The sequence below is a fragment of the Hyaena hyaena genome, unplaced genomic scaffold, assembly GCF_003009895.1.
Source record: "Hyaena hyaena isolate Hyena2069 unplaced genomic scaffold, ASM300989v1 scaffold_1659, whole genome shotgun sequence".
In the NCBI taxonomy this organism is placed as follows: domain Eukaryota; kingdom Metazoa; phylum Chordata; class Mammalia; order Carnivora; family Hyaenidae; genus Hyaena; species Hyaena hyaena.
Window position 1 is genome coordinate 157,941 of NW_024082286.1, and position 12,226 is coordinate 170,166.

Below are 12,226 nucleotides of genomic sequence, written 5' to 3' on the forward strand. Positions count from 1 at the left end.
GAACATTTCAAAACATCAGAGACATAACACTGGAATTGGAATCAAGCTAACCTCTAGGGGTCCCAAATGGTTTTAATTATTGATAAATAACTAAACATTTATATGTGTGTATGTGTGAATACATGTGCACACGTATATGTTTGTATCTGAATATGTGTGTATATGAAAATAGATAGCTAGATATAGATCAGAAATGAGATATTTTAATAGAACCTGATTATTTCACTGCCACAGGAATTTGGCTCCTTTCCCTATGAAGTTTTCCAAAGACCTCCAAGGGAATCAAGTTGAATATATTTGAATTATGTGAATGATTTAACTTTTTAAAAATTTTAAAAATTTCAAATATATTTGTCTCTCCATCAAAGTAACACTTACCAGTATTTAGATTTCTTTTTAAAAATTTTAATGTTTATTTATTTTTGAGAGAGAGACACAGAGCACAAGCAGGGAGGGGCAGAGAGAGCGGGAGACACAGAATCCAAAGCAGGCTCCAAACTCTGAGCTGTCAACACAGCGGCCAATGAACCATGAACCCATGAACCATGGATCATGACCTGATGCTTAACTGACTGAGACACCCAAGTGCCCCACAATTTTTAAATTTATTAATATGAGTATATGCACAGGTAGTGCTTTAACAGATATGGGATGATATTGTTTCATTACATATATATCACTATTTTTATAATTAAGAGTGTACAAGTAGGATATTAAATGTTCTTCCAAAGGAAGGTTTCCAAGACTGTAAAATGTTTATTAAATAGATGAGTAGAATTTAGTTGATTATTTTTCTATCATTTGATATCCAGTTTTTTCTTTAATAAAAGTGCTGCAATATATATAATGTTCATGAGTCATATATGGTCTTATTATTTATTTAAAACAAATTTCTAATAGTATATGAGTTTGTATCCTATCATGCCAAGAGCAAGTTTATCTTCTGAATGTACTAATTTCATTGAAGAAATTGATATGTCAATGACACTTGAATTTACAGGTCCTAAATACCTAAAGATATTGATTTTTACTTTTCTATTTCTAACCTTATTGTGCTTAGTTTTGGATTTTTAAGTTTTTTAAAAAGTGTTTTATTTATTTTTGAGAAAGAGAGTGCAACCAGTGGGAGGGGCTGAGATAGAGGGGGACAAAGTATCCATCCACAGTGGGTTCTTCACTGACAGCAGTGAGCTCGATGCATAGCTCAAACTCATGAATTGTGAGATCATAAGCTGAACGGAAGTTGGATGCTCAGCCAACTGAGCCACCCAGCCACCTCTCAGTTTTAGATTTTTTAAATTATTTCTTCCTCTTAGACCTTTCATTTTGACCTAATACAATTTCTTTGAGGACAAGAAGGAAAACATCATTGACATAAAAGAAGAACCAGGATTGTGTGATATCACAGAGGTCACAGCACAGAGATTCTGGAGAAGATATGGCCAAAAATACAACATGTTGAAAGGAGGTCCATTAGAAAAGATTACTGGTGGCTTGGATGGCAGATGCCTCACTGGAAACTTTAACTTGTGGTTGAAATCAGATTATAATGTAGGAAGGAATAGGAGTCAAGAAAGCAGAAATAATTAGTCCCAAAAAATATTTTCCAGACACTTGCATTAAAAAGGTCACTAGGGTCAAGGGAAATTTTGCTATTGGGTCATGTACCAATAAATTTGCACAGGTTGTGAAACAAGAAATAGAAGTGAACTCCAAAGAGCATATTTTGAGAAGCTTGCTTGATCAGAAAAAGAAATTAGTAATAAATACATACAGTAATAAAGGAGGAAACAATGATTACTGATGCCAAAAGTTCATGCAAGATTTGGATTTGAGGTAGTTTACTTCTAAGAGCTTCAGTTTTTTCTTTATGGAATAGAAATTAATGAGGAATGCCTGGATGGCTCAATTGGTTAAATGTCCCACTTCAGCTCAGGTCATGATCTCGTAGTTCATGAGTTCGAGCCCCGTGTCAGGCTGTGGGCTGACAGCTCAGAGCCTGGAGCCTGCTACAGCTTCTGTGTCTCCCTCTCTCTCTGACCCTCCCCTGCTCACGCTCACTCTCTCTCTCTCTCTCTCTCAGAAATAAATAAAACATTAAAAAAATTTTAAGTGTCATATTTTAAGGAAGGGAAGCTTTAGAAACCTGGTCCTTAGTGTTCAGCTCTCAGGACTGATAATCTCCAAAGGTTGAAGGGTCTATGAATTTCCAACAGGGATTTTGTGTCTCCTCTACCTAACACTGTGGGGTGGCTTTCATTTCTTTCTAAATACATGGATGAATTAATAGCTCAGACTTCCTAATCTGATTGGTTTGTATATGTGGCTGTCTTTTGTAAGTTTAGAGATAGAAGTCAACAACCTCTGGGAGGTCCTTGGAAGATTGTGTAAGAATATTTGGACATTGATTTTCAGGGAATAATTTCCAGGTAAACTGGAAGTAAAATGACTTCCTAGAGGGTGAAGACAAGAATATATCTGGGATAAATATTACAAGTTTAGGAATGAAGGGCTATTCTTTACTCTCATCCATAGAAGTCTTATTGTTCTGTACCAGAGTATTCTAGCTGTCAGGCCCTTGCTCTTTCTTCCAATATTGCAGGTATTGGTGAGTCCCTTTCCTCTTCTTGGTTTCAATTTCTAATGGAGAAGATATAAGATTTATGCAAAAGCATATAAGTCCCTGGCAGGTCTAATGTCTTTAACTGTGGCTGTGTATCCTACTTTCTCATCCCTGCAGATGGTAACACAGCAGCTATTAGAAATCTCTGCCTGATGTATTAGTAGAGGGCCAGAAAGAAAGAGAAGTTCCTATGACTAGGCAGAGTCTCTTCTAACCTAGGTTTGAAGAACTTCTCCAGATTATACTTCCCTGGATGGAAGTTAGGGATGCTGAGCCAACTGACCTCCTCTGTGATTTATTATTTTTTGAAATGGTATAAAAGGTACTGAAGAGGACATAAGTGCCCTATGAAAACCTCTTACAGGTCTCAAATACTGAGGATTGTTTAATCTTGAAAGTCTTCTTTTCTTTTGGACTAAGTCCCTTTTGTATTACTGGATCACTCAGATACCTTGAACTCAGTTCCCTGTCCCCTTTGAAACACTCTGACAACTCTTTCCCGTATTTCTTTGGTCTTAACTCCATATACTATAGGGTTAAGGGCAGGTGGGAAGAGTAGATAGACATTGGCCAAAAGAATGTGAATATGGAGTGGAACACGGTGGCCAAAACGATGGGTAAAGAAGGAGAAGAGGGCTGGTGTATAAGAGATTAGGATGACACAGACATGGGAACCACAAGTCCCCAGGGCCTTGGACAGAGCTTCATGGGATGAGAGACGAAGGACAGCTTGTGCAATAAAGACATAGGAGAGACCAATGCAGAACAAGTCAACCCCAATGACCAACAGTGCTGCTGTCAGCCCATACACACGGTTAGGCCTGGTGTCTCCACATGCTAGCTTCACAACAGCCATATGCTCACAGTATGTGTGTGGGATCACATGGCTTTGGCAGAAGCTCAAACGCCTAATGAGGAAGGGACATGGGAGCATGAGCATGGAGCCCCGCACCATAGCTACCACTCCAATGCGGGTAATGATGGTGTCAGTGAGAATAGTGGCATAGCGGAGTGGGTTACAAATGGCCACGTAGCGATCGAAGGCCATGGCCAGCAGCACGGTGGACTCCATCATGCAGAAAGCATGAATGAAAAACATCTGTGCCAAGCAAGCAGAAGCTGAGATGTGTCCAGCCCCACACCAGAGAATGGCCAGTAGCTTGGGAACTGTGGAGAAGGAGGCAGCCAAGTCAATGGTCGAGAGCATGCACAGGAACAGGTATACAGGCTTGTGCAGGGCTGGCTCGGTGACAACAACCACCAAGATGGTGATGTTGCCCACAATTGTGGCTGTGCCCAGGCAGCACACAGGGAGTGAGAGCCACAGGTGGAACTGTTCCAGACCTGGGATGCCCAAGAGGAAGAAAACAGAAGGGTCCAGGTTAGTGTGATTAGGAGACTCCATGGTCTGGACAAAAGCTCTGGGCATCTTCTCTGGTCAGAAACTCCACACAGTATCACATTGCCTGAAGAGATGACACAGAACAGAGATATGAATGAGTTTTGAGTGACACCAAGTATATAATGTTAGGCAAGCATTATCATCTATAAATGGGGATAATAAGACAGCCTCTAGACTTCTTAAAAGAATTGTGTTGGTTAATATTTGTACAGAACTTTGAATAGTACTTAATATATAATACTTGTCAAATAAATTAAATGAATATGAAAAAAGGCTTAAAACAAACATTTAAATAAATCAGAATTGTCTTCTCATTAAAGACTTGTCAGGGGTGTCTGGATGGTTCAGTTGGTTAAGTGTCCAACTCTAAACATGGGTTTGAGCTCCACATTGGGCTCCATGCTGACAGTGTGGAGCCTACTTGGGATTCTCTCTCTCCCTCTTTCTCTGTCTCTCTCCCCTACCCTCCCCCCCCCACACTCTCTTTCTAAGTAAATAAACTTAAAAAATACTATTGTTGACAAAGAAAGGTATGGACCTCATCATTTTTCTCAGGAATATAATACACACACACACACACATATACACATACACACACTCACACTGTTTTCTGAAGTATGCACAAAGATATGGTGGAACTGTCAGTCCAGAACACAAACTGCCAACACAGTTAACTGGATGAATTTGGGTATTCTTACTGTTTTTAAACTTAGAAGGGATTCTGGTTTGGGACTTAGTTCTAGGTAATTATTTCTCATCTTAATAGTATCATAGCTGTCTCCACCAAGAGAGATTTTCACATACTACTGATCAACTTATTATTGCAATTCTACAAGATGCTCCATCCACCCTCACGTGTCTAATTTCCATTTCTTTTTTTTAATATATTTTTAAAATGTTTTTTATTTATTTCTAGGAGAGAGAGAGACAGCGTGAGCAGGGGAGGATCAGAAAGAGAGGGAGTCACAGACCGAAACAGGCTCCAGGCTCTGAGCTGGCAGTCAGCACAGAGCCCGACACGGGGCTCGAACCCATGAACCGTGAGATCATGACCTAAGTGAAAGTCGGACGATTAACTGACTAAGCCACCCAGGCGCTCCTCTAATTTCCATTTCTTAAGATGTTCAAGATAATACTTTTTGGACTCCATTCTATTCCTGAAATAAAGACTTTCAACCTTTTACAGTCCATTCCACTCTTGGGTTAATCCTTTATTTACATCCTATCTGTGGTTTTTGGTGATTTCAAAGAAAAGATGTAGCCAAGTTCTTAATTTCACTCTTCCATAATGTCAAGAAGTGATTTTGTAAGACTACTTTGACTTATGCCTGATGATGACTTATCTCTTGTTGAGAAAAAATCCTATACTACTCTCCTTTTTCCCACCTTTTCCACACCTCCCCTCCCTGTAGGACATAGCCTGAAGTGGAGAGTACTTAACCTCAAAACAACTATTTTTTTTCCTTTTTTTAAAAATAGTTTATTGTCAAGTTGGTTTCCATATAACACCCAGTGCTCATCCCCACAACTTCCCTCCTCCATGCCCATCACCCCTCTTCCCCTCCTCCCCACCCCTATCAGCCCTCAGTTTGTTCTCGGCATCCAAGAGTCTCTCATGGTTTGCCTCCCTCCCTCTCCCCACTATTTTTCCCCTTCTTCTTCCAAATGGTCCACCGTTAAGTTCCTCCTAATCCTCCAATACATGCAAACTTATGGTATCTGCCCATCTCTGCCTCACTTATTTCGCTCAGCATCACACCCTCAAGTTCCATCCATGTTGCTACACATGGCCAGATTTCATTCTTTCTCATTGCCATGTAGTATTACATTGTGTAGATAAACCACATCTTCTTGATCCATTCATCAGTTGGTGGACACTTAGGCTCTTTCCGTGTTTTGGCTATTGTTGAGAGTGCTGCTATGAACATTGGGGTACATGTGCCCCTATGCATCAGCACTCCTGTATCCCTTGGGTACAGTGCTTGGGTACAGTGCTATTTCTGGGTCATAGGGGAGTTCTATTGTTAATTTTTTGAGAAACCTCCACACTGTTTTCCAGAGGGGCTGCACCAGTTTACATTCCCACCAACAGAGTAGGAAGGTGCCTGTTTCTCCACATCCTCGCCAGCATCTAGAGTCCTCTGATTTGCTCATTCAAAATAACAATTTAGAACATGTGAACTCATGATGTAATGGGATCAAAATGAAACTCTTTTCATTAAGATAAAAGCTGGGAATGACTTTAACTGGAAGTTTTCAAAATGGGAATAAGAACTTTACTGCCCTGTACTTTGTTCTGTGTATTCAACTACAAATATTTAACGTGAACCTCTTCTTTAACTAGCTCTGTTCTAGGGACTGGACAGTTATTGGAATAATCAGTATAAAAAGCCACTGAATCTAGGAAATTTGCAGTTAGAAAATAGTGTAAAAGAGGAATCAACTCTTTGTTACCACTCTTTCTTGCTCCCAGTGTGTATCTGTCAGATGAGAATAGAAAAAAACTTTCCCATTTCTTAATGGACCATATACTTCATCTTCTGCACAGAAGATCCTTCACTACCATTTAGGTGTGTTTAAGAGACAAAAAAAAAAAAAAAAAAAAAAGACAAAAAAAAAAAAAAAAAAAAAAAAAAAAAGCCACTGATACCCCAAACATGTTGGTAAACAAAATCAACTATTTGTTTTCAGAAATAAGGACTAACAGAAGGAGAAGAAGTTGGTGACAAATGCCATGTTAATCATAGCTCAAGGCCAATAAACCACATGACCTATACAGAAGAGAGATAGATGTGGTTTGTAGCAGCAGATGCATCCAGAGTCTTGTTGGTCACAAAGCTCTGTGAGCTTATGCTTAGGAGGGCAGAGACAGCAAGGATCTAATTTTCTAGTCAATTTGACCAAGAGTCTTATCTTCCCTAAGGAAAAAAACACATCAAGGTGAAAGTTTGGACTTGAGTAAAAATATAAGAATTATTGATATCAATTGGAACCCTTGAGATCTCCACCTAATATTCAGGCAAGTCAGATTTCATGCTTGCCTTGATGTATTCTTTGAAGAGGTATGATATTTTGGAAGCGTAGGATCTTGGAGGTTTTAAGGCAGAAAGTTGTGGTGGTAGAAAAAAAAATTGTGGACATTGTAATTCATGAAACTGAGAACAAATCTTTGTATTTACCTCTACTTCCAGTGCTTCCTTGGACAAGTCAATTTTCTTCTAAGATCCTGTAGTTTTCTGAAATGTTTTTTGATAATAATAGTTTGTAAGATTGTTGAAAAATGTATAAAGTACCTACTACAGTTTTAGCCCATAGAAGGCATCATTAAATATCATTTACTCTTATCATTGCCTTTACTTTAATACAAAAGTGATCTTATATCCAATATAGAATTCTCACACAGTTTCCAAAACCATCTGGAATCTAGTGTTAGCCTGAACGTTTATGTAATGAGAACTGTTCAACTGTAGACCAAGATTGCTGATAAAATAAATGTTCTTTATAATTTTTATCTGTATGCCTTCTGAGGTCACATGGCAATCATTAGGAGACTGTAAAATAGTTTCCCTGGCTACTTTCAGATAAACCAGATGTACCCAGCTGGTTTTTATGACAGATTTGCCTGATGAGCTAAAGTGGATCTCTGCTCAGCTAACCGTCTCAATAAAAATAATGGAGCTGGAGTCAGATGCAGAAGCAACAAAATCTTGCTCACTACACCACCCAACCACTTAGTTTATGCCAGACAGTTCTATAGTTTTGATTGTCTCACAAATTCACTCACCCATAGCCAGGAGGCTTAACTTGATGATTCTTCAATGAGCTTCCTTCCTGTGTTTTAGGTCTCAGACCCTACGGTTTATGACTTTTTCTTGTAGAAACTGGACTGGGCACAGATTGCCACATATCACTTGACTAGATTGTCTCCTAAGTGATTGATGTACATGAACATCACTTTCAGTTCTTGTGGTTTCTTTTAAAGGATCTTGACTTTATACACATCAGCCCCTTCATAGGACAGTGCACTCTTAGCAATTCAACAACGTTCATCAGTGCCCCATCCAATTCACAGGAATGAGTCTGTAGACTCATAGCATCTCTTGCATAAAATAGTTTATGATGTTGATAACTGTGTATGATCATTCTCACACTTCAGTGTGAACCTGTCCCTCTGACTCAACTTCTAATCCAATTCTTATTGTGACATTAAAGCCAATGCCCTCAGTAAGATAAAAGTCCCAACACCACAATTCAGGGGGAAGACTAGAGATGGAGGAGGTAGTCCATGCCTGAAATTGCACCATAGACTGTTCCTGTGTTTGCACAAGAGCACGGCTAAGTCTGGGCTACTTCTGCCCATTGTGAGAACACAGGGCCATGAAAAAGCTCAAGGTAATTGTTTTAGAACCCTAGACCATGAACAACTTTAAGGTAATCATTAAGGTCCTGCTGATTCCCCTTGCTGTGGATACAGATTTTATCTATTTCATACACATTTCCCTCATATGTTTAGTGGGTAATTATTTCCTGTTAGTAATTTCAGGAGTATCATAGTAAATGTCTTAAACTTTCTTCACAATGCCTCTCATTTCCCCAGTCTGGCTAACATATCCCTTGCTTCTTCTTTTGCTGGCAGCTCCCCACTCTATTCTTCTTTCCAGCTATTTGGCCTAATGCCAAACTAAAACTTCTGTTGTAGGAATCCCATAACAGGGATGTTATTCAGCAAAATCCCCTTTCCTGGTCTCTAAGTATTCTCCCTGCTTTGAAGTAAACTTCCCATCACCAGTTGTACAGATAGACTTCTCTTAAGGGATAAGAAATGTCTTTTCCAGACTCTTTCCCTAGCCCAGACTCACATGACTCCAGGAAAGCTGAAATGAGAAGGTGTGGCGGTTTGGATGCATCCTCAGAAGATTTAAAGAGCATTACTTGTCTCCACCCTCAACTATCTGAATGCTGGGCTGAGAGGCTGTTAAAATGATGCAACCTATCTTAAGGCACCCCCAGAGATTTCGGTAGCTTGCACTGGATTTATGCCTGGAGCCATCTAGGGAGTTTCTATATTCCCTAGGAAATTGAGTATCTAAGCGTTTGTCTTTTGGTTGACAAACCAGATGAGAATATAAAAGTGAAGGCAGAGACTTTTGTTAAAGAGGCAGGGAAAGAGTATTTGTAGTCTACTCTCTTGGGATTCTTTCTCTGTTTTTGTCTTGTTTTGGTTTTAATTCAACACATCTCCATGTTGGCATTATTTATCTAAGGGCACCTAACATTTTAGAGGCTATAGGGACTGTGGGTATCTGATCTGGATCCCTCTCTGTTTCCAATGCAGCCCCATTCCCCAAGGATCCCAGGACATGCTTTCCTTCCTGTTCTCCTCAGTGATTATCTCTGGCCCATTCTGTATGTTTACTCCTTCCTGAGGCTCCACTATCAGAAAAAGTTTACTGTGCATGTCCCAGACTAGCCATTGTTACACAGCTGCAAAGTGACTGGCTTTGTGAGATGTCTTTTTTTTTTTTTTTTTTTTAAATCACCCGTGCAAGATGTAATTAGCTGGTAATGGAACTCAATAGGAAATTACACACTCATATGTAGATGTGGATAGCTAAAGGCAGTTTTTACCATTTGAAGTAATTATATTGAGAAGACTTAAACATTCCCAAACCTGTATCACCTGGTGTCCTTTGCTGAGAATATGCATCCATTGTGTTTATCTCAGTAAACTGTGTTGTCAGAGAGCTTCTCTGCATCAAATCCACTACCCGGTTTTCTCTGGGTCTAATTCGTTCTTGGATAGGACTTCTATACACAGTGAATTAGTATAACGTCACCACTCATATACTTGATTCCATCGTGCCTCACAGACTTCTTTTAGATCATAAACAAGTGTTTTAAATTCCTCTTCTCAGAAAACCAGCCCCAGCCACCATCTAGGATTCCAAATTATGCAAGGAGACTTCCAAAAATTGTCTTTGCAAAATTATGGTCTCTGTCCACAATTTACTGCAGGACTTAGCCTCCTCTTCATCTTTCTAAATACTCCCCTAGTTATTTTCTCCTCTAACCACACCATATTTAAATGGATCTATCTTTGCAGTGGGCAGTTCCCATAACTGGACCAGACCTAAATTCTGGCCAGCTGCATACTATTGATCCTACCTCCTAAGACTCTCCAAAGCCAGAAATATTTGAACTTCAGTGTGCTTCAAAATTATCTGTGTCTCTTATTAAAACACAAGTTGCTACTCCACCCACATTCCCCAGAATTTCTGATTCAGTTAATATGGAGCAGAGCCCCCAAAATTGCCTTTCCAATGGCTTCCCAATTAATGCTGATGCAGCTGGCTAAGAGATCCCATTTTAAGAACCACTGCTCTAAGAAAAAGAATATTTAAAATTTTTTTTTAAATCCCAGCTGGGTTTTTCTCCCCAAGTGGCTAAGTGGTCTGCACTCCTGATGAGTTCCATCAGACAATATAGCTACCACAAACATCTTTAAATAAATCATCTTAAAAATCTAAAGCAGAGCAGGCTTGCAGCAACATTTCTTTTACAGAAGACTTTCCTGAAACATCTTATTTGTTTACAACTAAAAGTGCTTATTTTACTAATAAGAGTAAAAAGAAAATAAAAATAAAGGAAGAAATAAACATTTGTAATGACTTTATTCATTACTCCAAACAAGTCAGCAATTTCTGAGAAAAGTCCTGGGTGGTGCATTCTGTAGAGTCTATGATAGATCTGTGGTATATCAACTTGGGCAGGCTAAACTATGTTCCCCAGAATTCCCATTCTAGCATGTTTCTAGAGTGGACCACTAGACATAGTCTCTAGTGAGGGTCAGAAGATGGAAGGGTAGCAGCAGCCATGGTGCATACATGCACCTCCCGGTTATTAAAACACTGATATAGGTGCTCCTGAAAAGAGATGTCACAGATGTACTGACACATCCCCATAAAGTTGACTCTAAGTTAGGGAAATTATCCTAACTTTAGGATAATTTCTAAAAGAGTGGGCTTTTCTTAATCACTTGGAAGGCCTTAAAGGAATATTAAAGGGGGCTTAGGCCTTTCTACAGGGAAGAGAGACTTGTACCGTGGAAAATAATTTTAGTCCATGCCTGACTATCTGCCTTATGGATTTTAAGCTTGCTGGGCCAGGCCAAGCACTGTAGAAACCATTCTTCTGAAAAGAACTATGTCTGTATCTACATCTATATCTGTTTATATGTATATCTATGTCTATATTTATAATCTTACTATGTTTTTCTGATTGAAACATGGCTGATTCAGAAACCAATGTATATTTTATTGTATTATTAATATATGTCTTCCAGGAAGTTGTGTTTGGGAAAAGGAAACGGACAAATTATATATGTGATTAAAGAGAACATCACACCATGATCTAGGATGAAAGACTTGACAGCCTAAAGATGTTTAATTGCCTCAAATGAATCTATAAATTAGATGTAAGCCCAATTTAACTTCCAAAAGGAATTCTGTAAAAGTTGTCAAACATTGACATTCATATTAAGAAATAAAAATTTTATAGCCGAGTTTGCAATAGCAAGGTGAGAAGAGTTGTCCTCCTAGGTGTTAAGAATTATTAAGTAACAACTATAAAAAAATGAAAAGCTGAGAAACAGACCCACACATTTTTAAACACTTATTCCATTAATAATCAGAAAAGGTAGGATGTACTAATCAGTAGTTGGTGTTGGCTATTAGTATATTTTAAAACACAATGAATATGATCATTTCATGACCCATAGATAAAAAAAATTCTAAATGGATTAAATATTAAAGTATTGCAGGCTTATATCTGGATGACTCTGTGCATTAAGGAAAGTAAGAGAAAAAATATATATCATAAATGACACTGCAGGAGAGGAAGAAATTCCTGTGTCTTTCAAGATCGTTCTAGCTGGACTAAGAATCAAATTGACACGAGACAGGTTAATAGAGAAATCAAATTTCATTTTGTGTGTATGGAAAATAAATAGACATGAAATATCAAAGACAGTCGTGAACTAAGGAGAAGAGGATCGCAGTCTGGGACTTAAACGCAAAAGAATGCAATTCACAAGAAGATGAAAAGAATAAATGTTTGATAAACAAAGGTTTGCTAGGCCATTCATAAATAAAAGGACATAGAGAAGACTTTGATCAAATAGGCCTGGCTTGATTCCTCCCCGT

General features: G+C 38.7%; 1 protein-coding gene across 1 annotated transcript; it reads right to left on the bottom strand.

Annotated features, from left to right (window-relative positions):
- Positions 1-3,062: 3,062 nt before the first annotated feature.
- On the bottom strand, positions 3,063-4,052 carry LOC120226307 (putative olfactory receptor 52P1). Its single transcript, XM_039224498.1, has one exon. The coding sequence runs from the start codon at positions 4,050-4,052 to the stop codon at positions 3,063-3,065; it is 990 nt and encodes a 329-aa protein (XP_039080429.1).
- Positions 4,053-12,226: the final 8,174 nt, after the last annotated feature.

Coding starts and splice junctions, on each gene's coding strand:
- LOC120226307 (XM_039224498.1), bottom strand. CDS start 4,052: ATGCCCAGAGCTTTTGTCCAGACCATGGAGTCTCCTAATCACACTAAC.